At 40.4% G+C, this 24577-nt stretch overlaps 2 protein-coding genes across 2 annotated transcripts; one reads left to right on the top strand and one right to left on the bottom strand.

Annotated features, from left to right (window-relative positions):
- The first annotated feature begins 17032 nt into the window (after window positions 1-17032).
- On the top strand, window positions 17033-18528 carry dlx6a (distal-less homeobox 6a). The gene is made up of 3 exons (XM_077548262.1): window positions 17033-17420; window positions 17761-17954; window positions 18039-18528. Exons 1-3 carry the CDS (start codon window positions 17114-17116, stop codon window positions 18276-18278), a joined length of 741 nt encoding a protein of 246 aa, XP_077404388.1. The 5' UTR covers window positions 17033-17113; the 3' UTR covers window positions 18279-18528.
- Window positions 18529-21852: 3324 nt separating this feature from the next.
- Window positions 21853-23893, bottom strand: dlx5a (distal-less homeobox 5a). The gene is made up of 3 exons (XM_077548790.1): window positions 22798-23893; window positions 22492-22676; window positions 21853-22396 (listed from the first exon to the last, which is right to left on the bottom strand). Exons 1-3 carry the CDS (start codon window positions 23147-23149, stop codon window positions 22079-22081), a joined length of 855 nt encoding a protein of 284 aa, XP_077404916.1. The 5' UTR covers window positions 23150-23893; the 3' UTR covers window positions 21853-22078.
- Window positions 23894-24577: the final 684 nt, after the last annotated feature.

Consider the following 24577-nt stretch of genomic DNA (forward strand, 5'->3'; position numbering starts at 1 on the left):
AGTCGCTTAAAAAACATCACTTGAAATTAGATGTGCTTTGTTTTTAACACCTGTAGTGGGAATTCACATCGAAAGCTACGAGAGTGAACAGTCTATCCATCCAAGTGTCCGTTTATTTTCAATTATACAGCATGTGCCTCTATTTTATCCCATCGCTCCCACTTCTTTCCTCTCCAGCTTCACACAGGTGGTTGCACACCAGCCACATTCAGATGGAGGCAGCGGCCCCTTCACATGGCCCGAGGCTCCGGCCTCTGAAGCACTCCTTTGGGAGATCCACCTCAGAGACCCCGAACCTGCTCTCTTTCATGCAAATGCGCAGCCGCCACCGCACATGAATTTAACATCCTTTCGTAAGGGAACAGAGACACACAGTGTGAAAGATACTCGCACGTGCAACAAAGCACTCACCTGCTCCTTCATTACGTGGCTCACTGTTATTACTGGCTCCAGCTAGGACATATGTCATTGAGCAGTGTAGGCCTGGTTAATTGGGGTTACCTCAAAGCGGGCGTAAAAAATGATGGTGATATTTATTAGGCAGCATTTTTCGCTGGATGTCATGTCAGCCGCATTAGCATGGAAAATAGTTTCAATGCTTAGAGTCAGGAAATGTTACCACGCCGCTCTCCAAGATAATTTCACTGCCACCTACATTCTCAGAGATGAGTCTTATTTGTTGAAAACAAGTGAACGGAGTGATGAGCACCCATCATGACCCCCTCTGTATGAAAGCAGAATATTTTATAATTTCAGATGAGGTGATATAAGGGCTAGTCTTGAAATTGTATTGAAAGATAATGAGGCCAAAATTAGCTGCGCTTTCACTATATTTTACTGCTAAAGTACTGACTTTTTTTAAAACCTTATTTTTGCTCATTCGAGTTGCTGGTTGATCAGCCAGAGTCGAGATGTTTGCAGACTCTTACAAGCCGTTTATGTGCTCTCAGGTGTCAGGTGGGAAGAAAAGTGTCATGGTTACAAGTTCAAGAAGTAGGATAGTCGGGGTTTCATGAAATAAAATGCACACATAATATCCGGAACCTTGCTCAGCAAAAATTAAATTATAAAAAAATAATAATAATAATAGTAAAAATTAAATTAAAAAGTAAGGAAATTAATCTTATTTATTTCATTATTTATTTATTTATTACTTTGATTTGTTCCTGGTTGTTTCATGAGTTTGTTGTGCGAAGTTGTATGTATGCATTTTTTGGATTAAATTAACGTAATTGTTATCGAGAAATAAATAAGTTAGTTTTTGTCTTTTTCCAAACTTTTGAATGATGTATTTTAATTATGGTAATTTAATTTTTAATCTTATATTTTATCAACATATTTTATTTCATTTATTTTATTTTATTATTTTATTTTCAACATAGTTATTTTATTTTCCTAAAACATTATTTTATCAACAAATTGAATTTTACTTTAGAAAACGTGCAAAATAGTGGCAACTAAAAATTAATAAAGACATTTGTTGAGGAAAAACATGCTTTGAATATTTGTTAAAATTGTACATTTTGGAACACATTTAGTGACCAAATGGAAACAAAATATCAATTAAAAAAAAGAAGCATGAAGTTAAAACATTTTATTTGCTATAGTGGGCCACATAAAATGGTGAGGCGGGCCTAGAGTTTGACCAGTTGAGGCCGGGTCCCCTCTCGCCCAAAGTCATCTAGAAACAGCTCCAGACCACCTGTGACCTTAATGATAACATGCAGTATAGAAAATGGCACCGTATAATATGGGGATAACTAAATGATATTCCTGAGGGACAGAAATGGACTGTGACAAGTACTACGCCCCGATTTGTGACAGGATAAATCCTGGGTTAAGTCAGTGCAAATAGCCACTAAACACACAACAAATAAACAGCAACAGGGCGGCCATTCTTACCTTAGAATAGGCATCTCCTCAACAGTGTTTGAGGCTCTTTGTGCACATCTTTTACCGTCAGCATCCTGACAACTTTGTTGACCTTGGATTATTTGGATGTTTGGTATTCACCATCCAAAACCGCAATCTGAGTGACTGATGGTTTTGCAACTTTTTCAGCCTCAGATGCCAGCTATTCTCACTATATACAAGTGAATAAAAAATACAGTGGAACTTCAGAAGGCCAACATAATTGTTGGGTGACCTCCTGGTTTTGTAAACAGAAATTATTTCAGTTTTCCAGGGCCAAAATGGCATCTTTTTAGTTTTACCTCAATTTTAAAGGCAATGTTTGAGGTAACTTTTGAACATTCAATGCAGTCAGAGGAAGGTAGTAACAAGCTACATTTTCTTTGCAATAATGTGTTCTCTGTGCCCTTAATAGTCTAAACACATCAGAATTAAATTAAGCAGAATTGAATTAAGCAGCAAAATCCACCATGTCAATGGGCGGCCATTTTGCCGCTTGCTGTTGACTGAAAATGACATCACAGTTGCTCGAGGCTCAGGTAACGACCAATCGCGGCTCAGCTTGAGAAAGTCACATGACTAAACTCAGAAAACAGGTGAGCCGTGATTGGTCGTTACGATAACTGAGCCCTGAGCAACTGTGATTTGATTTTTAGTCCACAGTAGGTGGCAAAATGGTCGCCGCCTGAGATGGAATTAAAACAGGTGGAATTTGCTGCTTCTACTTCTGCTATATTTCCCGTTTTATATTTTTGCCTATTTGACATTCATGCGCTATTTGTCACCAGTAGTACTTGACTAGTATTTTCACTAAATACTTATCCTTACTCAAGACTAGCTTTGTTTACTGTAATACTGTATTATTAAAAATACAATCTGAGATTGACTTAATGTAACTTTTTGTGGGATTTCTCACTTTTCATAATCAATATATTGCACATTATTTGAATTTATTTTGGAGCTTTTAACTGCAGCATACAAATAAAACCTCTTTTTCAAAAAGAGGTCATCCTCCCGCACACATAAAGCCTTGAATGTTTTTTTTTGTCCAATTCACACCTGTCAGCCTGCTCTCTTCCAACCAACCATTCTGTATTTTTTTTTTTCTTTTAAACAGAACAGCACCCACAAATAAATCAATTTTTGTCATTGCATTGTTTTTTTTCCCGTCCACCTTTTTTCTCGTGCATGTAGAAAGCTCCTGCTCGGTGCAAAACAGTCAATTCAAGAGTTCTGCTTTCATGGATGTTGGCCGGGAGGAAAATGCGTTGTGGTTGGAGCGGCGCTGCCAACACCTCCTAGCATGGGTCCGTGGAGATTACGTTTTAAGAGCTTTTTAATGCTCATTAATACTTCTGGCTCCTCTGGGTTTGAGTTCTGTCTACTTCTCTGTGCGGCTGACAAAAAGCTGTGCCAACAATTCTCGAGACTACAAGAGACAGTTTTTTTTTTTTCTTTTAACACAGCCATAACAAATTGAAATGTGAAAGCAGACCAATCACTGTGAATAGAAAAGTTGAGACCACACATACACAATTAGCAATATAATGTCTGCTGAATCCATTAGATTTGTAATAGACATACAAATTGGTCATAATAATATTGTGTGCATGTTTACATGTGGTAATTGTAAGATTTTGGCTAGCTTTAAGCAAGTTGGAAATATCACTCCATCTATTCTTTTTATGAGCCACCAGTTAACGTTTCTCTCTGGCTTTGGCATTTGCGCTTTATTGCAGCACACGCAAAACTCAGGAATATCTGCTGAAGTATTCAACGGACCAAAGCTACATCGCATCTTCCTGGGCTAAGCGGTATGTGCTATGTGGACGTTTTATGGACAATTTGTGAAGTCTCTTTGCCAAGTACAGTTGATGAGCTCAGGATTTGGTTTCAATTCCAGCGGGTACGTCTTCGTCAAACCACAAACAAAACTGTTTTTTAGACTTCTGTTTATGTATGACCTAAATGTACAAGTATGCAGTGGACACGTTTTGGCAAGCAGCTTCCACCATTTTGGGAAGGTTTCGACAAGATTGTTGCATTCAGAGGTTGCTGATGTTGGACGAGAGGGTCTGGCGTACAATTGCAGTTCATCGTGGAGATGTTCTTCTACAATGAAAAGTAATTTATTTATTCATGTATAGTATTTTAAATTATATATTTGTTTCATTTTGAATACATTCATTCATAAACCATCAAGAATAGCTACAATGGCTAGTCGTTTTAGTCCCAAAATTTGGCTTATTTAAAATGACTAATTGTTTTCAAAGTATAGTGGCACGTCGGTTGCACGGTTACAGTTTATCTCCATAGGTTTGGCACATTTCTTGAAACTGGAATTACATTTTCAAAATACCATGGACAAATCCCATAACCACCTTACGAATGGTGTCAACTGAATGGCATTCCTCATTGCTCTCATCAAATTGCCAATGTCTTAGTACATGTCTCAATTGCCTCAGTGGATTTGTGCAAATGGTTGTGCAGTTAGCACAGTGTGGCCACATTTAGCACATTTTCCAAATAAATAGATCTTGTTGATCGAACTGGATTAGTTGTTTTTCCAGTCAAACAATATAATTTTAGTTATTAGTTTTTTATGAATATACAGAATTCGGCTTACACTTTCTTTTGTTGCACTCTAATGTGTAGCCAAAGTAACTTTGTGTGAATAAAAATGTCAAACCGCAAACTTTGAAAACTGCTCCTTTTTCCCCCTCAGTTTTATATATAATTGTATTTTGTTAGCGGCACCTCTGCTGTTGTGACAAAACATCTAATAATTTTGACTTGCAGTGCTCATACAATGCCAAAAGGATGATGCATTTTGGGGGCACTGACTACTTGTATGACATAGAAATTTGATTTTGACACATAGTTAAACTGGTAGAGATATGAGCTTTTGCCGATTATCCATGGTGTTGTGCAAAATCATCCAAGTTATTTATTAAAGTTAAAGTACCACTGATTGTCACACCCACCTAAGTGGGGCAAAATTCGTTCTCTACATTTGACCTACGTATTCCCTGAGGGAGCGATGAGAAACAGCACCCCCAAAAATATTACACTTTAAAAACAGTAGAGTAAAAAAAACAGTAGAGTAAAAAAATAACCAAATTTGGGTCAAAACTGGACAGATCTACTACTTCCGTCAATTTGATCCAACTTCCATGTTTTTTACAAATTGACCCAACTTTTTGGGTTGTTTTATATTTTTTCGAGTTATTTTAAACAAAACAACCAAATTTCTTGGGTCAAATTGACCCAAGTAGTGAATCAGCAAATGTTTGACCCAAATTGGGTTATTTTTGACTCAACATTTTTTAGAGTGCAAAAACATGCCTATTAGATTTATTTAAGACTCTAAATTGGCTTTTTTTTTTTGTCACAGCGCATCAATTAAATGGCCATTGTGCTGCCATTTCTGGTGTGCCTGCCTTGGCTACCTGGGAGCAGTATAAGACAGATAAATAGATATACAGTTTATTGAGACATCTCAACTCCTCTCGTCATCAGTGCAGCACTAATATTAGTCATTCTCTGTAGAGGATAAATAATATATGACTGCAAGCGATGTTACATTGTCTGTCTATATTTGTTGCTGCATTGTTTGTGTTCAATATGTCACTTAAATTGTTGTAGCACTGCAACATAGATGCTATTCAGCATTAGCATTAAAATAGTGCACTAAAAGACTATGCTTTAAGGCTGTTTTGACTACAAAAGTGCAACTCGGCACAGTAAACTTTTGCCCCTGTTGGAAATGGTTGTTTTGACAACAAAGTATACTCTGAACATTTACGCGGACTCAATAAATTGCAGTAAACCTCCGTGATTGACTGAATTGAGACAAGCTGAAGAAGACGTTTAAAGCCATGAGTTCTGACACATAATTGAAAGGCTGAGAAACGGCAAAGGGAAACACTGATTTGTTTTGGCTGCCGAACGTTGCGCCATACTGCGTAACAGGCTTGCAGACTTTGATGATGTACTGCGCTGTGAGAAAGGGGAAAATGGTTTTGTATGATCCTCAAGCAGACGTGCCCCCCCCCCTCCTCCTTAAATAAAATGTTGGCAAATGTAATGAAGGGGGGGTTATAAGGAGACATTTCTGACTGCGACTCATAAACCATTTTTTATTTAAATTGGCGTGCTCCCATTATTTGTTCACAGGGGCTTTGAGTCAGTCAAGGGAAATGTGTTCCAGTATGTATGAGGGGAGTCAGACAGAGGGGGATGGGGCAGTGGGGAGAGCGAAAGGAGGTGGGATGAACTGTAGCCAGGTGTCAGCCGTTGCCATGGCATTCCATCAGGCGACTCCATTGCGGCTCATCAGCGCTGCTCGCGTGGTGGAGAAACGAAAAGTGGCTCTACAGCGCTGAGCTCCCACCCAGGAACATACACAAGAGTATATCAGATGATATGCTGGGGTGGCGCGTGAATGACAGGGGGCCTTTATAGTAATGCAACATAGACTACGTCCACGCTTATGAGTAATGCACTTGGAAAAACAATTTCATGAATATATATATATATATTAAAGAAAAAAAATCTCTGACACTGATGTGGTGGTGATGATGGGAATGCAAATGTGGTGCAGGCCTCAACTCCTCACAGCGCTGAACAGAATAAGCAGGATGGATGATGGATGGATGGATGGACTGATGTAAAAACATGTTTTAAAGCTCTGACCACATTAAAACAGATTTGCAGGCTGTACATTGCATGCCAAATCAACAGGTGGCATTATAACCCAGGACCGTTTTGACTAAATAACATTTGTGCCTTGAGATATAAGTTTACTTCATACCATGACCATGCTCATAACTCAAAACACTCATCACAAATTATCATTTTCCATTGAAATGAATGGAAATGCTGTTAATCCGTTCCAGCCTGAATGTTATTTTGTTAATTAAGTAAATATTTTTTATAGTGTGTCCATTTTAATAAGGTAAATAATGTTCTTAAGTATATTATGATACTTTATAAAAACATACTGTATTGTAACATAACTTGATTAAGGGCTGAATGATTTTGAAAAATAATATTTGAGCTTTTTCCGCCTCAATATTGCATTTGTGATTTAATATGAATAATAAATTTAAAAAATAATAAATCAATAAAATGATAAATAAATAAATGACAAATACAATGAATTAATGAATGAGTGAGTGAATTAACAAATGAGTGAGTGAGTGAGTGGATGAATGAATCTTTATTGTCATTGTACATGCAAAAGTACAAACACGCACAGCCTGTCCAAGATAAGAAACAAAGTCGCTAGAGAGCACGGGGGGGGGGGGGGGGGGGTAGTTCGGGTGATACGATATGTTATCATAATATACAAGAAAAAAATCAAAATGTCCTCTTCCGATCTCATTTTTAACAAACACATGCAATAAATGAATCTGTATTACAATAAACAATATAATTTATGATACGCAAATGTTTTGGTCCTACAAATTAGGCTAACACTAAAACAAAGGCAAAAAACCATGAATTAACACGAAAGAAAGTTGCTAATATATTAAACACTTGCAGTCGTTTAAGCGTTCACAACGACAACTTTACAAAGTTCTACCAAACTTGGAAGTGTGCTGACCGACCAAAATGCACCAGATTTTTTTTCGTGTTTTTTATTTAATTTTTATTTCGATTTGGAAGCTGCACACAGCTACTTTGCGGTGTTGATTTATACAATTTATCGGAGTCAGCCATCTTTGCTGTTTACATTCGCCTTGAAACGCTTGGAGTGGGATAAATCCAACTTCCCACCTTCAAATGCAGCATGAATACAAGATAACTGGCAAGACATTGAGGACAAGACACAAGTGGCTGTTCAAGGGATCTGACTGGGAGACACAAGGGAGCGGTCTGACGAGACCAGGTAGAAACAAATACCTAATGAGCAAGACAAAACCGCAAAAATGAAAACATGACAAAAATTGAAACATAACTAAATCTAATCAACACTCAATCAAAAAAGAAAATGGAAGTTTGCTTTTAACCAGCTCAAAGCTTTGTTTTGGACTCCTCTGGGATACTCAACTTTTGCATGTTCATGACTTGCTTAGAATTCCAAATGTCAGTGACATTTTGTCTCTGCTGTGCTCACGCTGCTCCGACATGATTATGCTTGCCACTGCCCATGGTTTTCATGAATATCACCTGAGATTGCAACAAAAGCAGCGCGGTTGAGACACAAAGCATCCCGGTCTCTATTCGCTACCGTTCAGCCTCAACCGTTCGTATTCAACAGCACTCGCTCGCCGCAATTCTTAGCAACTGTTGCTATGTGTAACATCATTGAACTGCACCTCTCGCTTGCTCTTCAAACACAAATGACTAATCCACGGCTGAGCACGCTGGAAGCTTTCGGCGCGGCCTCTGGAGCCGCCCGACGCCCCCCGTGACCCTCTCCTGGATGTCTCCTCATTACTTGATAATGTATTCACGCTTATGCCTCGGCGGCGCTCGCCCTGGCCTCGTAATGGGAGGAAGCACGACGAGCCTGGCCCAATTTGCACTTCATTTTATTAACAAAAAAACAGCCAGCCCGGCTTGGCGGCGGAGCCCTTGCCAAAGCCCACCGGGCTCCGGAGTGCATCGCTGACAAATTTCCTGCAATGTGACGACAGGATAGAGACTCTCAGCATCAGTGGGGTACCTCCGCCGGCCCCCAGGAGATGCTGTCATTATGCATGTTTGCAATCATGGGAGCTGAATACCCTGGCTGGAAGTGAGGAAGAGGACTGGCGGCTTTGGGGGGCGAGGGGGGGGAGAGAGAATGAATGTTTCTGCTCCTCTGCCGTGTTTGGAGCTTTCTGAAATGCATGCGCTATCATCGCAATGTTGTGTTTACCGCAGCGGGAGGCAAACACAGAGTCAGAGAGGAGAGGCGCGGAAACGCCAGACACAGTAAAATGAGCAAAATACATATATTAGGACTCTCTGTATTCAGCGCACACAAGCTATGCAGAAAAGGGAAACTCATTTGAATATAAATGGAAGACAAGCAGGGAGTGTGTGTGTCTTTATATCAGCGCTCATCCCTCTCTTTTTGCCCCTTTTTTTCTCCTCACCCCACGCATGAAAATATCCAGCCAAAGGCCCGAGACGAGTTGAGCTGGGAAGTCAGGATGTCAGTGTTAATTTTCTTCCTGTTGCTAAGGAGACTCTCTCTCACACAGAGGCCCTGATTCCCTCCCCCATGGTCACTGCGTTTTTCAGTCAAAGAGGCTTTTCTCTTCCCCGAGTCTCCTCCGTCGCGCAATCAGACATTGAGGAGCATCTCGACTCCGGGCTGCTGCGTGGGCCCGGAGACCCCAACATCTGGGAGCTGTGTTGTGTTGATTTCCATTGGGAGGGAGGGAGCGAGGTTGGGATGTCTCCCCAGTGAGCGATTCAGAACAGATACTTTAACACACAGCCAGTCTTCTGCTGTGATTATCACGCTTGTGTTTTTGCGGGGTGGATTATACGGGAGTAACGCAAATTGTCTGCAGACGTAGCTGGTAGCCGCATGAGGGCTACACTGCATTGCATTTGCAGTCAAGCCCCGCTTTATATTTTGATACTACTGGAAGATATGCAACATATGTTTAACTCATTCACTGCCATTGACGGCTATAAACGTCAAAAATTCATTTGCACTATTTCTATTAGTTTAACATTTTTGTTAACAAGAGTATGAAAACCTAGATTTTTTTTTTTATTGTACATCTAGAACAGATATAAAATTTGTGATTAATCGTGAGTTAACTAGTGAAGTCGTGCGATTTATTACAATAAAAATATGTAATTGCCTGTCGCCCCTAATTGTTAATCATTTTTGTTTTCTTTTATGAATTTATGGCAGTGAATGAGTTAAAAGGGAAGTTAAGTCATACATTTTCTTTACAATAATATGTTCTATGCGCCCCCACTATTGTGGAAACATGGCATTCGGATTAATACTACATTTGTGGAATGTGAATTAATCATCAAAAATCTAGGGGGCGGCCATTTTGTCACCTGCTGTCGACTGAAAATGACATCACAGTTGCTCAGGGCGGTAATGACCAATCACGCCTCACCTGTTTTCTGAGTTTGGTGCTGTGATGTTAGCAGGCTGAGCCATGATTGGTCGCTACCCTGAGCAGCTGCGATGTCATTTTCCGTTGACATCATAGCGGCAAAATGGCTGCAAAAGGTGGATAAAAACAGGACTTAACTGAATTTTAAGTTTAAAGGTGTATTCAAGGATTATTATTTTTTTGTCGCTGCGTCATCCGGGTGGATCATCTCAATGATTGTTTCTCAATCTGCCGTAACGACCTCATGCGTGCTCGTTCCTAGTTGCGCTGTTGAATCATTTTTACGCAATATTACATAAAGTTCATTATGTGATAAAGATGGTGAGAAATTGGCTGCACTCATCACTGTATCAGCGACATCTAATGGAGGAGCATTTAATAGTTCTGGCTGTCACTATATTTCGCTGAGGATAAATTAGCAAAGATTTATTTAACTATGAATTATTAAATCATTTTCAGAAAAAAATCGGCGAAACTGGTTGATCCCTCTTGTAGAGAAACACAGCATTGTGAATGCGCAGCAGCACTTTCTGTACATTTTCTTTTCTGAGCTGTATGCAATCATGTGTAATCAATGACTGTGTTTCAGCTGTGCATATGACAATTAACCTATGACAAATATGGCGAGCAGTGATTCCATCGTTGAATTCATGTGTACACATTAAGTTATCATTTTTACTAGGCTAGTCTGCAATTTCAAAACTCATTGGCCACTGGGTCAGTTAATTAGGCCTTTTGAATTCTTCCTAGCAACAACAAGCCACGTTTTGACCATGACAAATAATGTCTGTGTTTTCGTGCAGTTTATAGAATTTTTTTTTTAATTAAGAAGCACATTTTAAATTATTAGTAAGTATAGGCTACTGTAGTTTTTTCTAGTACGGAGCTATAATAAACAACATGTTCATTTTGTTGTAAAGATATTTATCTTTAAAACCAGTCATTTAAATGTTCTCTTCTTATACAGACAAACGTTCATTTTGCATTCAAAAAAAAACATTTTAAAACTGAACTCCAGTGTTATTTTCTCAGAAATACATTCAAATTCCACAAAGCAGCAAAAAAAAACATCATAAAAGCATATTTGAATATTCCTGACAGTTTTTCATCTTGATAATACACTTCACATACAAAATGTCATCTGCACATTTACACAATCGTGCACTTTAACATGAAGAATGTTCACGCGGAGACAAGGAACTAATGTATTTTAAGTGAATACGCAGGGCTGTTCCTGGAGGGCCAGGAGCAAAATGACAGGGATTTCACTGCCGAATCCTTTTAGCAGGACATTGACACATGAACCAGGACAAAAAAAAAAACTGAGAAAAAACAAGAGCAGGAATGAGGCAGTGAGAGGTTGGGGGGGGGGGGGTAGACAACCAATTTGGGAGTAATGCAACTAAAAACTGACAAGTGTAATTTCATCCATCTGGGCCGATGTGTAAAAAGCGCTGGCCTGAACATTCCCCATTCCCCTCTGATTGATCTTCCCCGAGTCTGAAACACCTATTATTAGCCACCAGTCTAATAGCACCAGGATGGCTCGGCGCTCTCCCAGGGGCCAAATCTCCGGTCATCTGCCCCCTCACTCGCCACAGCTGTGGAAGCCAACCAGGGGGAGGCGGAAGGGGAGAGAAGGGAGGGTTGGAGCTGCCAAGAGGGGATGGAGGCGTACCTGTTGAAGATGGTGGGGGTAGAATGGAGGAGGGGGGGGGGGGGGGTAAATGGGTGGCAGAGGTGGGTGAGAGAGAAAATGGTTGAACATCAGCAATGAGCATTACATTAAAAATCTTTCATGACAGAATTTTTTTTAAATATACTTTAGACTGACAAAATGAAGGTTTCGTCTCAATTTACTTACAAATTGAATTAATCGATGTGAAACCTGACGTTCAGTTCAATACAATGCAATTATACCTTCTGCCATCTAGTGGAAGAGCATGTAATAGTTCCACTTGACACTGATAGATAAGCAAAGATATTTACATATTTGTCGTGAATCAATATTTGAAAGGCGTTTGCAATTTTTGGGAAAAAAACTAACATTTTTTTGTCTTATTTGTTGAAACTGTCACTATGAAACATCTGTTAGTCACGGCTGCTAGCTTAATAGCATGACTTATTCGTAATGGAGTGTTACCCGAGGCTCTATTTTCATGACCGACTTAAATCCGGCGCAGCTTGTGACGCATTTCCGCGCAGAGACTTTTTAGACCCGATGCTGATCATTCAGCGTATGCGCCGCTGTGGGAGTGGTCACAGCCGACTTCAATCACGGCCAATCGAAGCAGCTGCTTTCATTTCCTTGAAATATCTCAAAATGGCGGTAGCACATCTGCGCCGTGACGTAGCCGCTCAGAGACTGCTCCCGACTCTAATCGTTTTTGTGCCCCCAACTGCGTTTGATGCCCGCTCTTCACATACGTGGTCTGAGGAGAGCGTAGGGTTTAAATCGCCTTTCTGCAAACAAATTGTTACTCTGCTAGCTGCATCTCCAGCTTGGCAAACATGCGCAGTGAGCCTTGCACTGATACAACAATCACGATCCGCCAATATTTGTGCCAAGGCGCACATGCACTGTCTACGAAAACAGAGCCTTGAGTGTTATAGGTTGGAATATGTATTTTGCTGAAAATAATAATAATAATACATTGTAGTATATCTGCCATGGCAAGTGCTTTTGTCTCTGATTGGCTGTTTTTCCTCGGACACCGTGGTTTTGTGCCAAAATTGGATGAGGCCAAAGAGGGCTGTTTTTTTTATTTTTTTAAGTTTATTTTAATAATACACTACTGACAGTTCGGATATGACAAAAATTTGTTTGTTTGTTTTATTTTATTACAAATTAAGTGAAAATATGGGATCATTTGCCACTGGACTGTAATTGCTGTGTTTACACCACAAATGTAATGATTGTATTATTGGCAAGAAAAACATAAAACGGTATTTAAACTACAGTTACTTTAAAGAATATGATTTGAGGCTAATTAATGAACTCAAGGCATTAAAAACCTTAAAGTGTCTGGATCTGCTTATAGCTTAAATAAAGCAAACTCAAGCCAAAACAATTTTCTTCCAGGTTCCGATTATTACCAAAATTATGGCATTTTCCCTCTACAATTTAATTCCCTTGGCTCTTCCAAAAATAATCCACTCTTTAATTAAATCATAAAATTCACACCTTTTTGAATAACGGAAATTCGCTCCATGCTTAAATGAAATACAATTATGAACACACAAAAGTTAATGATAAAAGGCAAGGTCCCAATACTAACAAGATCGCCACCTTGGCCTTTTTTTGGGGTGATTTTTGGGCTGCAGAAAAGGTCGCAAGTCGACTGTTAATCGGCTCTTCACTCACTCTGATTGATTGGGCCCTCGGGTGAGGCCTAATGCATTTTCAAGGGCAATGATGACAATAATTGGCTGCCTTCACTTCTCCAAAATGGAAAAAAAAAGTCCTAAAAATCCATCCACTCAACACTGACAGATCAGAGGTAACGGAGAAAAAGCTTCTATCAGTGCTTTCAAGGCCACGGAATAATAATTATGATATTATGAGGCTACAGCTGATATGGAAATGAAAATAGCTTGCCTGTACATAAATTTGCTATATTACACTTTTTATTATTTTTTTATTGTAATATTCTTTCGAATGAAATTTCAAAAGTGGCTGCGTGGAAATTAAAGTCGAATAACAGAGCAAATATTTGAAACATGATACAAGTGCAGTTTCACGTAGGAGGAGATTGTTGGCTCGCAAACAAAGGTGAAGCTATCGCCTGACAAAGTTGGGCCAAGAGAACAAGAGCAGTGCGTTTCAGCAGGTGTGACTTCCTTTCTCTTCGCTTCTTTTCCACCTCACTTCACATTCTTCAGCTCCTCTGCACTTTGCTGAACATTGCACTTTCTTCTGCAAGGCCTCTCACAGCACCAACAGTTTTCCTATATTACAGTAATACTTTTTTTTTTTTAATATCATCACTTGATATTAATAATAACTTACATTCATTCCAGGTAATTCCCTATGAATAACAGTAAAAATGTAAATAATAATAATATCCTATTGTTCCAATTTCCTAACATCGCCATTAATGCACGTCCACTAATTAACAATTAATCAGGTATGAAAAGGCGCTCTAATTATTCAGGTTGGCTAATAAGTGCATGTGAAGTATGTCTGGGCCTAACATTCAAGGCCAAGCATGTCATTTGCAAACTCTGCATGCTGTAAAAAAATATATATATTAAAAAATAAATAAAAACTCGCATGCAGTAAAGAGGTCGAGAAAATGAAGATGATTTTCAGCACACACAAAAAAAAGAAAAAGGTATCTTTGTTTGCTCCCCTTTGTTTACCAGGGCGACTCTTCTTTTTCATTTCAGACAAATTCATCGCAAAGGCTTTCAAACAGGAAAATGGAAATGTTGCTTCTGCCCTCCATTTCAGCGTCCTGGCAACTGAGCAATTTTCTATCATCAGGGATAAACGGCGTCGAACAGTACATCCTGGGAAAAAAAAAATAATAATAATTAAAAAAAAAAAAAGAAGAAGAAGAAGCCCGTGATTCTTGCTTGCCCTTCCTGTCTATTATCCAGCGAGCAAATCTTCTCCTTCATAGCGACCACTGTGCTGCCGAACATATAATAATGTCGTGGATTACATCGAGGGTAAAGGGTCCCATACCGAGTATAAGAACATATTCCATTACTGCGCCATATTTCAAGATATTCCTTCCACATAGGCTTTTAGGATTAACATAAATTGAAATTAAATCAATTAGGAGCAGCGTGCATGCCTTTGTTTGTTGTGAACATGCACACCTGCACCATGGAAAGCCCATCCTGGAAGCATAATAATTTTCATCCACAATTTATGTTCGTTTTTTTTCAGTAAACAACACATCAAACGTTTGCATGCGTAATCTGCGTGCGTAAAAAAAAAAAAAGCGGTGCATAATCTGCGTGCGTAAAAAGCCTTTCCTGACTGTATGTGACACGACAGTGGGGAGACATAAAGTCTCCGAAATGCCTCCCGGTCTCTCTCTTTAGTCGCAACCGCCGGTCCCCCGTTTGCAGCCAAGGGGGTGGCTTTCTTGAGAGGGACCCGCCACAAAGCCACAGTCACACTATTCTCGTGGAGATGCCGCTCCCTGTTAACGCGCACGTGATTTACACATGCGGGGAAGAGACAACACGCGGTGTCAAACTGTAAACAAGTCGAAAATTAAAAAAAATAAAAAAAGTTTGAGTGTTAAAAATGTTTGACGTTAAAATGGACACGGTGTGGGTTAATCCCATGGTTTGATAAGTGATTTTAAAGAGTCATTCATCAGTGTTCATAAGACAGACCAATTATATTAAACACGCATTGATTGAGCTGTGGGTCAATCATCTACTTACAGGAACTAAGTGATTTTTTTTTTAAAAAAATTTACATTTGGGGCGTTTAGGCGGAATTTGACGGACATTAACGCATTGTCTCATTTTCTACATTAGATTTTTAAAATATCGCAATATTGGTTTTCTTAATGAGCCTTGGTTGGATTCATTTCTAAAACAACAAGGTGGAATATCGTGTTCTCATTAAAACACACCCGTGCAATACCTCACCATAATGTGCCTTTAAAACAGAAATCCTACTATAAATATAGTTATTAAGCCAATAAATACCCAGCGATAAATTTAGCATCTTACCTTCAGATCCTCCCACTCTTATTTTTATTCAGATTAATAAAATAAAAGTATATGTTCGAAACAAATAAATCCACGTGAATGTGTTGCAGCATTTCCCCGCAATGTGTGCTTCTCTCCTGGTCTGCTGCTGATGTAAAAATGATTATCCGGCAGCGGGGTTGTTGCACCTTTAAATCGCACAAAGTAAATAACAACCGTAGTTGACGATAATAGCAAGGTTACCAAGTTCTTGTTAGGCGGAAAAGTGAAACTAAACGCCGCTGTTGAGACGAGCGTTCTTGATAAGAGGATAATTGAGGCGACACTGGCGTGTAATTAGGGTATAATTTATGCTATATCCACTTTTATTCCAACCCCCCCCCCAAAATAAAGCCAGTCCACCATCATTATGGGGAATTGTTCTAAATTTTATGGCTGCAATTTGAGGAAAGTGTGCCCGCTAATCAAATAGGTCTTCGTGGTACCTTGACTGAACGTAATTACAGTATTTTCATGGCCCTTTAATGCTACACTCATGCAGGGGGGGGGGGGAATTAGAAAATGGTGATTTTTGCAATGATGTCAAACTAAATGATTTTATAGAGAGGCTCCGCACTCATTGGAATCTCCAATTCACCCATTGCATTTTTTTTATTACAGTTTATATAATTATGTGTCTGTTTCCTTTCAATCGTCAGATGGGATACATTGTTATAGTAAACAGAGGAGGGCTGCAAGAAAAAAAGGGGAGGGGTGAATCTATCATTATAATTGTTAGGGCAGTCCAAATATGTTTAAATGAAATGAAATAAATGCACAAAAATGGACTGTTTTGATCTATAATGGAATATGCTAATTAGTTAAAAGGTCACGTGTGATGTGACGGCAAACTATAAGCAATATGTGCAGCTGTAGTGTACAATAAAGAGCATTCTAGTGCGTCATTTGGGTGTTTGGGTTGGGGAGAAAAAGAAAGTGAAAAGCGATAGGGCAATTCTGCAGCTCGGCTTGTCTGTGGGAATTAGGCGTCTTTCCCATCCTGTATTATTTCCCCCCTCGTAGTAGGAGCTGGTAAGGTGGGTTAACTCCAGCTCAAGTCTCCGTCGAAGCGCACAGCCCCGCATGATGACGTCGCGCCCGGATGACCAATAGGAAGGCGCTGCCCTTTGGAGACAAACCATTTTACTTGTAGCGTCTGCACCAAGTCTACAAGCAAGGGCGCAATTTTAACAGTAAAAAATCTTCCACCTCTTCTAGCGTACTGAGTGAGAATTATCACAGGATCGGTGGGATTAAAATCGCTCGTGGTGGTGGTGGCGGCGGTGCGGGGTGGAGGGTGGGGTGGGGGGGGATCTGGGACCTTATCGGAAAAGGAGAGAGAGAGAGAGGAAGCCGATTCTTGAGAGAGAGGGGGGTGAGTGCTCTCAAGGCAGGAAAATTCGATGATGACCATGACTACGATGGCTGACGGTCTGGAGGCGCAGGACTCGTCCAAGTCTGCTTTCATGGAGTTTGGCCAGCAGTCCCACTCGCAGCAGAGCTCGCCGTCGATGGCGGGGGCCCACTACCCGCTTCACTGTCTGCACTCGGGAACGCACCACCACCAGCACGACAACACCGCCGCCTATCCGGCCGGCAACACCTACAACAGGTCCCTAGCGTACCCTTACGTGAGCCATCCGCACCACAGCCCCTATTTGTCCAGCTACCACAACAACACGGGGGGACAGACGCGGTTAGACGGCGCAGGTAAGACCAAAACCGCCTCTGATATTTTTTTTTTCTCTCTCTCGATTGCGCCTCCTCCACGCGTGCGTAAAAGCAGCCAAATAATTCGATTATGTTCCCAGCCATCCTTTTATGTCGGACGTTTATTGTCCTCCTCACCCCCCCTCCAAAAAGACAACAACAGGGTGTGATCATCCGCGCGCACGACCACGCGAATTGAAATCAAGCAGCCTTGAATGTTATAATTAGCATTTAATTGACATGTCATTACAGGCGATATCTGAAAAAAAATGACAGCTAAAAAAAAAAAAACGGGCCGCACTGATACTTTGAATGATAATTGCTTCCTTTTTTGTTGCAGAGCAGCAGAAAACGACGGTGATTGAAAACGGGGAGATTCGTTTTAACGGCAAAGGCAAGAAGATCCGCAAACCCAGGACCATTTATTCCAGTTTGCAGCTGCAGGCGCTCAACCACCGTTTCCAGCAAACCCAGTACCTCGCCTTACCTGAGCGGGCCGAGCTGGCCGCCTCGTTAGGACTGACACAAACGCAGGTAGGACGAGGTTAGACCAATTCTTATTATAAAATCAAACAAGCATATAATCGGACTATTTCTAATTCCCTTCTTGACTTCCAGGTAAAGATCTGGTTCCAGAACAAGCGATCCAAGTTCAAAAAACTGCTCAAGCAAGGCGGTAACCCGCACGAAAGTGACCCCATGCCGGGTTCCATGACCCTCTCCCCGCGCTCCCCGTCCATCCCGCCCATATGGGACGTCTCGGCCTCATCCAAAGGAGTAAACATGGCGGCCAACAGCTACATGCCGGGATACTCTCACTGGTATTCATCCCCGCATCAGGACTCCATGCAGAGATAGACTATGGAGGCCTCCCGGGTGCGACGGAAGGAGGGACCGCCATTTTTAAGCATATCTGCTGTCATCCGTCACCAAATATCGTCAGTGACATTTGAGCCAATTTGGTCAAAAACTTCTCATGGCCTGACATGTGGACTTGTACACTGCAATTTTTTTTTTGTGTTGGAATCGTGTCTGTAAATAGAATCACTTCACTTGTACATACACTTTTTATGTTCTGTCAGATTGAGTAAACCGTGACTCAAAACACGCTCTGTGTGCTTTAAAAAAAAAAAAAAAATCTAAACAATTCTCACTCGTATTGGGCCAACATCGCATGCAGAAACGCGCCGTGTAGATCTAAAGCGAGGAAATGAACTTACCCTGCACCTCCAAAGACTCTCGCCGCATGCAGGTCATTCCACCCTCAATTATTGGAAGTATTGACAAAATGTTTTCTCCCGTCTCTCCGTCCTAATGCAGGCCGTTAAATGCCAAGCTCCGCGGGATCGATGCCGAACAAAGCAGCCAGCTGCAGCGGCGTTCAATATGAAGGAGATATTTGGGACAATTTGCAGGGTTTTTATCCAAGTGAGGCTTTTTTTCCCCCTCTTTCTCATAAATGCAGGCATAATTAGGGTAATTTTTGATGTAGCCCGCTGATTACAGCGTTTTTACCGTCAAAGATAATTACCTGTAATTTTCTACCACTTTAATACTAAAAGGCATCTTTATTTTGGTTTGGAGGTAGCGCGGATGGAACAAAGGGGGGAAATTATTCGGTTATTCATATACAAATTGCCAAGAAGAGGAGATATTATCTGAAATGACGACTGCGTGATGAAAAGGCTCCATGCAGCTGTCAAAGTCGCGGATGCCCCACTGGCGCGCATTCAGGCTACCTGGGGGGGGGTGCGCGCGTACACACACACACACACACACACACATGGGCCCTCTGACATGTGCGCATGTCCACAATGTACAACACCAGTAAACATTAAAAAAAAAAAAACATCGGTAAAATCTACAAATTTCACAATTAACACCTTAAATCGTCCACTAAAGATGGATAAAAGATAAATAGTTAAGTGGCAGCTAGTTAGCTATAGATGCGATAACAAGATAGATAGCTAGGCTAGATGGCTACTTAGCTAGCTCACTCGCTAGCAAAATACAATAGCTAGCTAGAGCTAGCTCGCTAAATAGCTAGCGTTAGCAGATAGATAGATAGATAGATAGATAGATAGATAGATAGATAGATAGATAGATAGATAGATAGATAGATGCAGAACATATTTTACTTGAGGTGTCCCCCACTATTTTGTTGATCTTATGTGTATACAGCCATGGAGAAAAGGAGAACGGACAGATTTTCTTCAATTTCGTGTTCATTTTAATGTCACGTGACTCATTGACGCAAAAGAAAACGTGGCTTTTCCTCAAAAGCACCGTTTTGGCATTGCCATGTAGCTATTTATGCAAGAACTTGTTTAGTGGTTTGGGTTTTTTATCAAGAAAATGTCTCAATCAGCTCTTAAATTCAACTCATGTGTTGTTTTTGTTGTCATTTTTAATTTTTTCCATGCATGGCTATAAATGATACATGTTGCCATTGGTCTATATTAAACACATACACATAAATATATAGGCCTATATACATATATAGAAAATTATTATTAGGCCTAAATTGAGTAAATCTGCAAATATTGAATTCTGTCTGTTTTAAGCATATCATGCACCTGACCAGATACATATAACACCTCAGTCACGATGCAAATCGGATTGATTTAACACTCAGCATGCTTAAAAAAAAAAAAAAGATTCTTACCTTCCTCTTACTTCTCCTTATTATCACACCAAAAACGCAATACCCGGCGTGCACCGTCGGTCTCTCCGTATAAATCCAGGTGGGAAAGTGTTTGCACACCGAGGTAAGCTCTTATATATTGCCTGCAAAATTAGCTGTTATTACTGTCACTGTTTAGTGATGGTGAGCTTGGGAGAGAGGAAAGGAGGGGGGAAAAAAAAGGGCCCTCTGCAATCAAGAACCGTGCGCATCTTTGCAAATTATAGGTAATTGTCAATGGCCAGATTATGATAATGGGGGCCCTAATCCTGCATGGAAAATAATTATTGTGGAGTGTTACAGTTGGAGCTGTCCAGTAAAACTGACTGTCATTAATTTTTACTCGATTTGATGAAGAAAAAAAAAATAGTAGGGTGTGGTTGGGTAGAGCTGAGTGGGAAATTTTCGGTTGCAAACGGGGGCTCTTCATTTTAATGGCACCACTAGTGTGTGTGTGTGTATGTGCGAAATATAGTCGTGGGATTTATGATTATGGGACGACAGTTTATACACAGACGAGAACGATATTAGGCCTCTCTCTCTCTATATACATATATACATATATATATATATATATATATATATATATATATATTTATATATAATTATAATAGCCTACTGAGAGGCAATTAAACTCTATTCTACTATAAATGGCTAAATTGAATTTTTGTTTGGTGTGCTTTAAAAAAAAAAAAATTCTATGTAAAGTATAAGACTAAACTAAAGCCTCGCCTGAATAAAAGTAGTCCTGAGAGTTTTATTTTCCAATGTCAACGTATACGCACTAAAATTTGCCATGCAGCTATGTGTATGGTTCTACAAGAACAAAAGTGTATGAGGACCAAAAAAAAACCACAAATGTGTGTCAGGTGGACCTTGCGTAGTCAGTGGGTCAAATGCAACAGCGTGTGGCATGCAGGGGAGAAAAAAAGAGAAGGGTGTATTTAGTGTATAGCTATCGTTTAAAAAAAAAAAACGCGTGCGTGAGCGTCGTGCGCATGCATGCCCGGTGAAATTCAATTAGCTCCATTTCAAATGCTTAAATATCTCTTGCAAGTGGCAAGGTTTGTTTAGTGGTTTCACGGTGGCTCTGGCAGCTAATGACATGGTGACGTTGCGGAGGATTTCGGATTCTTTTTTATTTTACCCGGAAGGTGGGCTGCGGCCGGGAGTGGCGGAGCTCTGGAGCCGGCCTACCCCCACAGGAATGCGGATTGTCTCAGATCTCCGTGCCGTCCCCACCAAAACCACCCCCCACCACCACCCCCACCCCTCACTGCCATTCAAAGCGTCTAATTGTAGGGGGGCACAAAGCGAGGGAGACTTGCTGCAAGCGCACACACACACACACAAAAAAAAAAAATAAATAAAAAATCCTTGCTATCTTGTGAAAAGCAATAAATTCAATGTGGTATCTAGAAATGCTTAAATATAAAAAAAATATATACAATAAAAATATAAATTTCCTTTCAAATAATCATTTCAGTGACAGATTTGTGTTAATGTGTTTTTTTAAGCCGTTGCAAGTCCATAAAAATGGAAATAAACGGTCGGGCCTGCCAAATGAAACATAATCTGAATAATTCATCTCGCTACTGCAGCTGTGATTTACAAGCATGTCATTTAAAAAAGAAAATGTCACCCGAGGCTTACAATCATTTTTCATGTCAGTGATATTGTGCCGAATTTTCCACTGTAAATCCGCAGGCTAGATAAGACGGGAAAATAGAAATCGGAGCTTGAAAAGGGTCCATTTAAACGTTTAATAGTCTTCCAAAAATGCAATAAATTACATGCACACATTTACACATTTTACACGGTTCTTCTATGACTGTCAAATACATTGCATATTCCCCTGAAATGTCAACACGAGTCCCATAGAAGTTGTTTTGTTTGTTTTTTTGAAAAAAAATGAAATGAACAACAGTTTTTCTTTTTTTTTTTCTTTCTTTCTTTCTTTTCTTTTTTTTTTTTTTTAATATAACGTCCCCGCTCCGAGAGCCAACGAGTGTTGTATCGAGTTGGGGCTCTGCAGGTGGGCGGCCACCGAGTTTCCGACCGACGACGTGTACCACGACCCCGAGCTTTCCAAAAAGTTAGAGGCCGACGTGTTGAGGCTTTGCGGCTGCAGGCTGTGCGGCCTGGAGGGCCCGTGTGAGTCCCACACGGCGGGGGACTGCGGGGAGTTGCACACCATGGGGTCGCTGGAGCTGGGGCTGTGGTCAGGGGGGAGCTCGCCGTTTTTCATGATCTTCTTCATTTTGGATCTCCTGTTCTGGAACCAGATTTTCACCTGGGGTAGAAAAAACAACGACGATATAAGTACAAGGGGATTTTTTTTCTCCATGAAAATTAAAAAAAATTCTACGATATGTTATTTAATCTCACCTGTGTTTGCGTGAGACCGAGCGAGGCGGCCAGTTCGGCTCTTTCGGGCAAGGCCAGGTACTGCGTGTTCTGGAAGCGCCTTTGCAGGGCGGCCAGCTGGAAACTGGAGTAGATAGTCCGAGGTTTTCGCACTTTCTTCGGCTTCCCGTTCACCATCCTCACCTCAGGCTCCACAATTTCTTTTTCTGTACATAATAAATATGATTTTTTTATTGGCATTAAACCTTCAACGAGAAATCAAATTGAACCCAAATGTTGTTTTTTATAGTGATTTTTTTTTTTTTTTTAATGAAGTAAATTTCTCACCTTGTGGACTCGGCTGAGCTCTGCTGTAGGCACCAGCATACTGGTGGTAAGTTGGAGTCGTATACGAGCTGTAGTCTGTGTAAGATTTGGTCGGAAAATTCCCAGCAGATGCGTTGACGGCCGGGTACTGGTACTGGTAGGCATTGAGCGGCTTTCCGTACGAGGCTGAAGTGGGCGAGCAGTAGCCGTGAGAGACTCCAGCGGCCGGACTGTAGTAGCCAGAATCCGTGGCGGTGGACTCGGGTAAAGTAGGAGATTCCTGGGAGGGATGATGCATGGCGGAAAGCTGGAAAGAAGTCTGGAAATCTGCAGGTTTGACACTCGGGATTCTCCGGTCAAATACTCCAGTCATAATTCAGAAGGAAACGCTTGGATTTGCTCAATGTGCACAACAAAACAAACAAAAACAAAACAAGAAAAAACAAAACAAAGCGTATAGAGGCTCCAAAGTGGCGAGGGAACTACACTGACATTGTGCATGCGAATAGTCTCAGGTCGTCGGGCTCTGATGAAGACTGCAGCCAGGCGCGCAGCAAAGACTTGGTTAAATCCTAAACGCGCTCTTACGCACTGCAGGGAGGATCTGGTTCCATTGGCCAGGACGCACACACACACTCACAAACGCACACACACGCACACGAGTAGGCCTACACTCAATTCACACTGGCAGCGTCCTTATTGGAGGGGAACCACCCGGAGGTGGCTGTATTCGTGTGGGAGAAATTTAAATGTTGGATCGCATATATGTTGCTATGTAGTTTTATATAAATCAGCAATTTATTACAAATTCCTTACAAAACTATGAAAGTTATTCACCGAATGTAGGTCTAAATATAATATTGCTGCATGGGGGAAAAAAATAACGTAACAAACATGCAACGTCAACATTATGTTGTGTTTGTTGTTGTTTTTTTAAAGAACTATTTGCGCATCTTATTGAGGAACTCCGAAAATAAAAGTCTACATCTCGCACGCAAACATTATACGCGTATACACAATAACACACACACACACATCCTAAAAAATAAAATAAAATAATAATAATCACCCGAAACTACAACCTTACCTGTTCATCAAATTTTTAAAAGAATCACAAACCAATACATTTGCTTTAAGCCCCAACAAAAGGCTCGACGACCAAAATAAGGCTGCTAACAGTGGTGAACAGTGACGACTAGTGTGCAGATTATGTAACTGCATATAGTCGCATAAATGCCAAACCGGAAATACGTTGAATTTGACATGAGTACCCGGATGTGATGGATATATTTAAAATATATATATCAAATCCCGGGGAATATTTTGCATTTAATTGTAGAACCCCACTTTTTTCTTATATAGTTAATTTGCATCACTTTTAAAAAGCGGATGAACATTTATTGTGTTTTCGTTCATGTCGGCTGAGCCGCTACGACCCGGAAATGCTTTTTCATGCAAAAGCGCGCCTTTTTTTTGTTGCCATGATCGCTTCACAACAGTATGCTAAACATATATTAATACATTAATATTATGTTTAGTAATTACAACATAAGATGTTAAATTGCGATGTCCATAGTTTGAAAATTACGACATTTGTTTTTGTTTCTTAATTAATGTCAAGTGCGTCGGACGACATTAGTTGAATCACCAAAATAGTTCCCCTCCTCAGTAGAGGTGGGGGGAAAAGGTAAACTCTCATATTAGAAAATAAAATAAAATAAATAATCAATAAGTTAAATACAGCATAATATGAAACAGAATAATTATATAATGATTGAAAAAAATCAGTTCCGTGTGAGAA

This window comes from Vanacampus margaritifer, chromosome 17 (genome assembly GCF_051991255.1).
Source record: "Vanacampus margaritifer isolate UIUO_Vmar chromosome 17, RoL_Vmar_1.0, whole genome shotgun sequence".
Lineage (NCBI taxonomy): Eukaryota > Metazoa > Chordata > Actinopteri > Syngnathiformes > Syngnathidae > Vanacampus > Vanacampus margaritifer.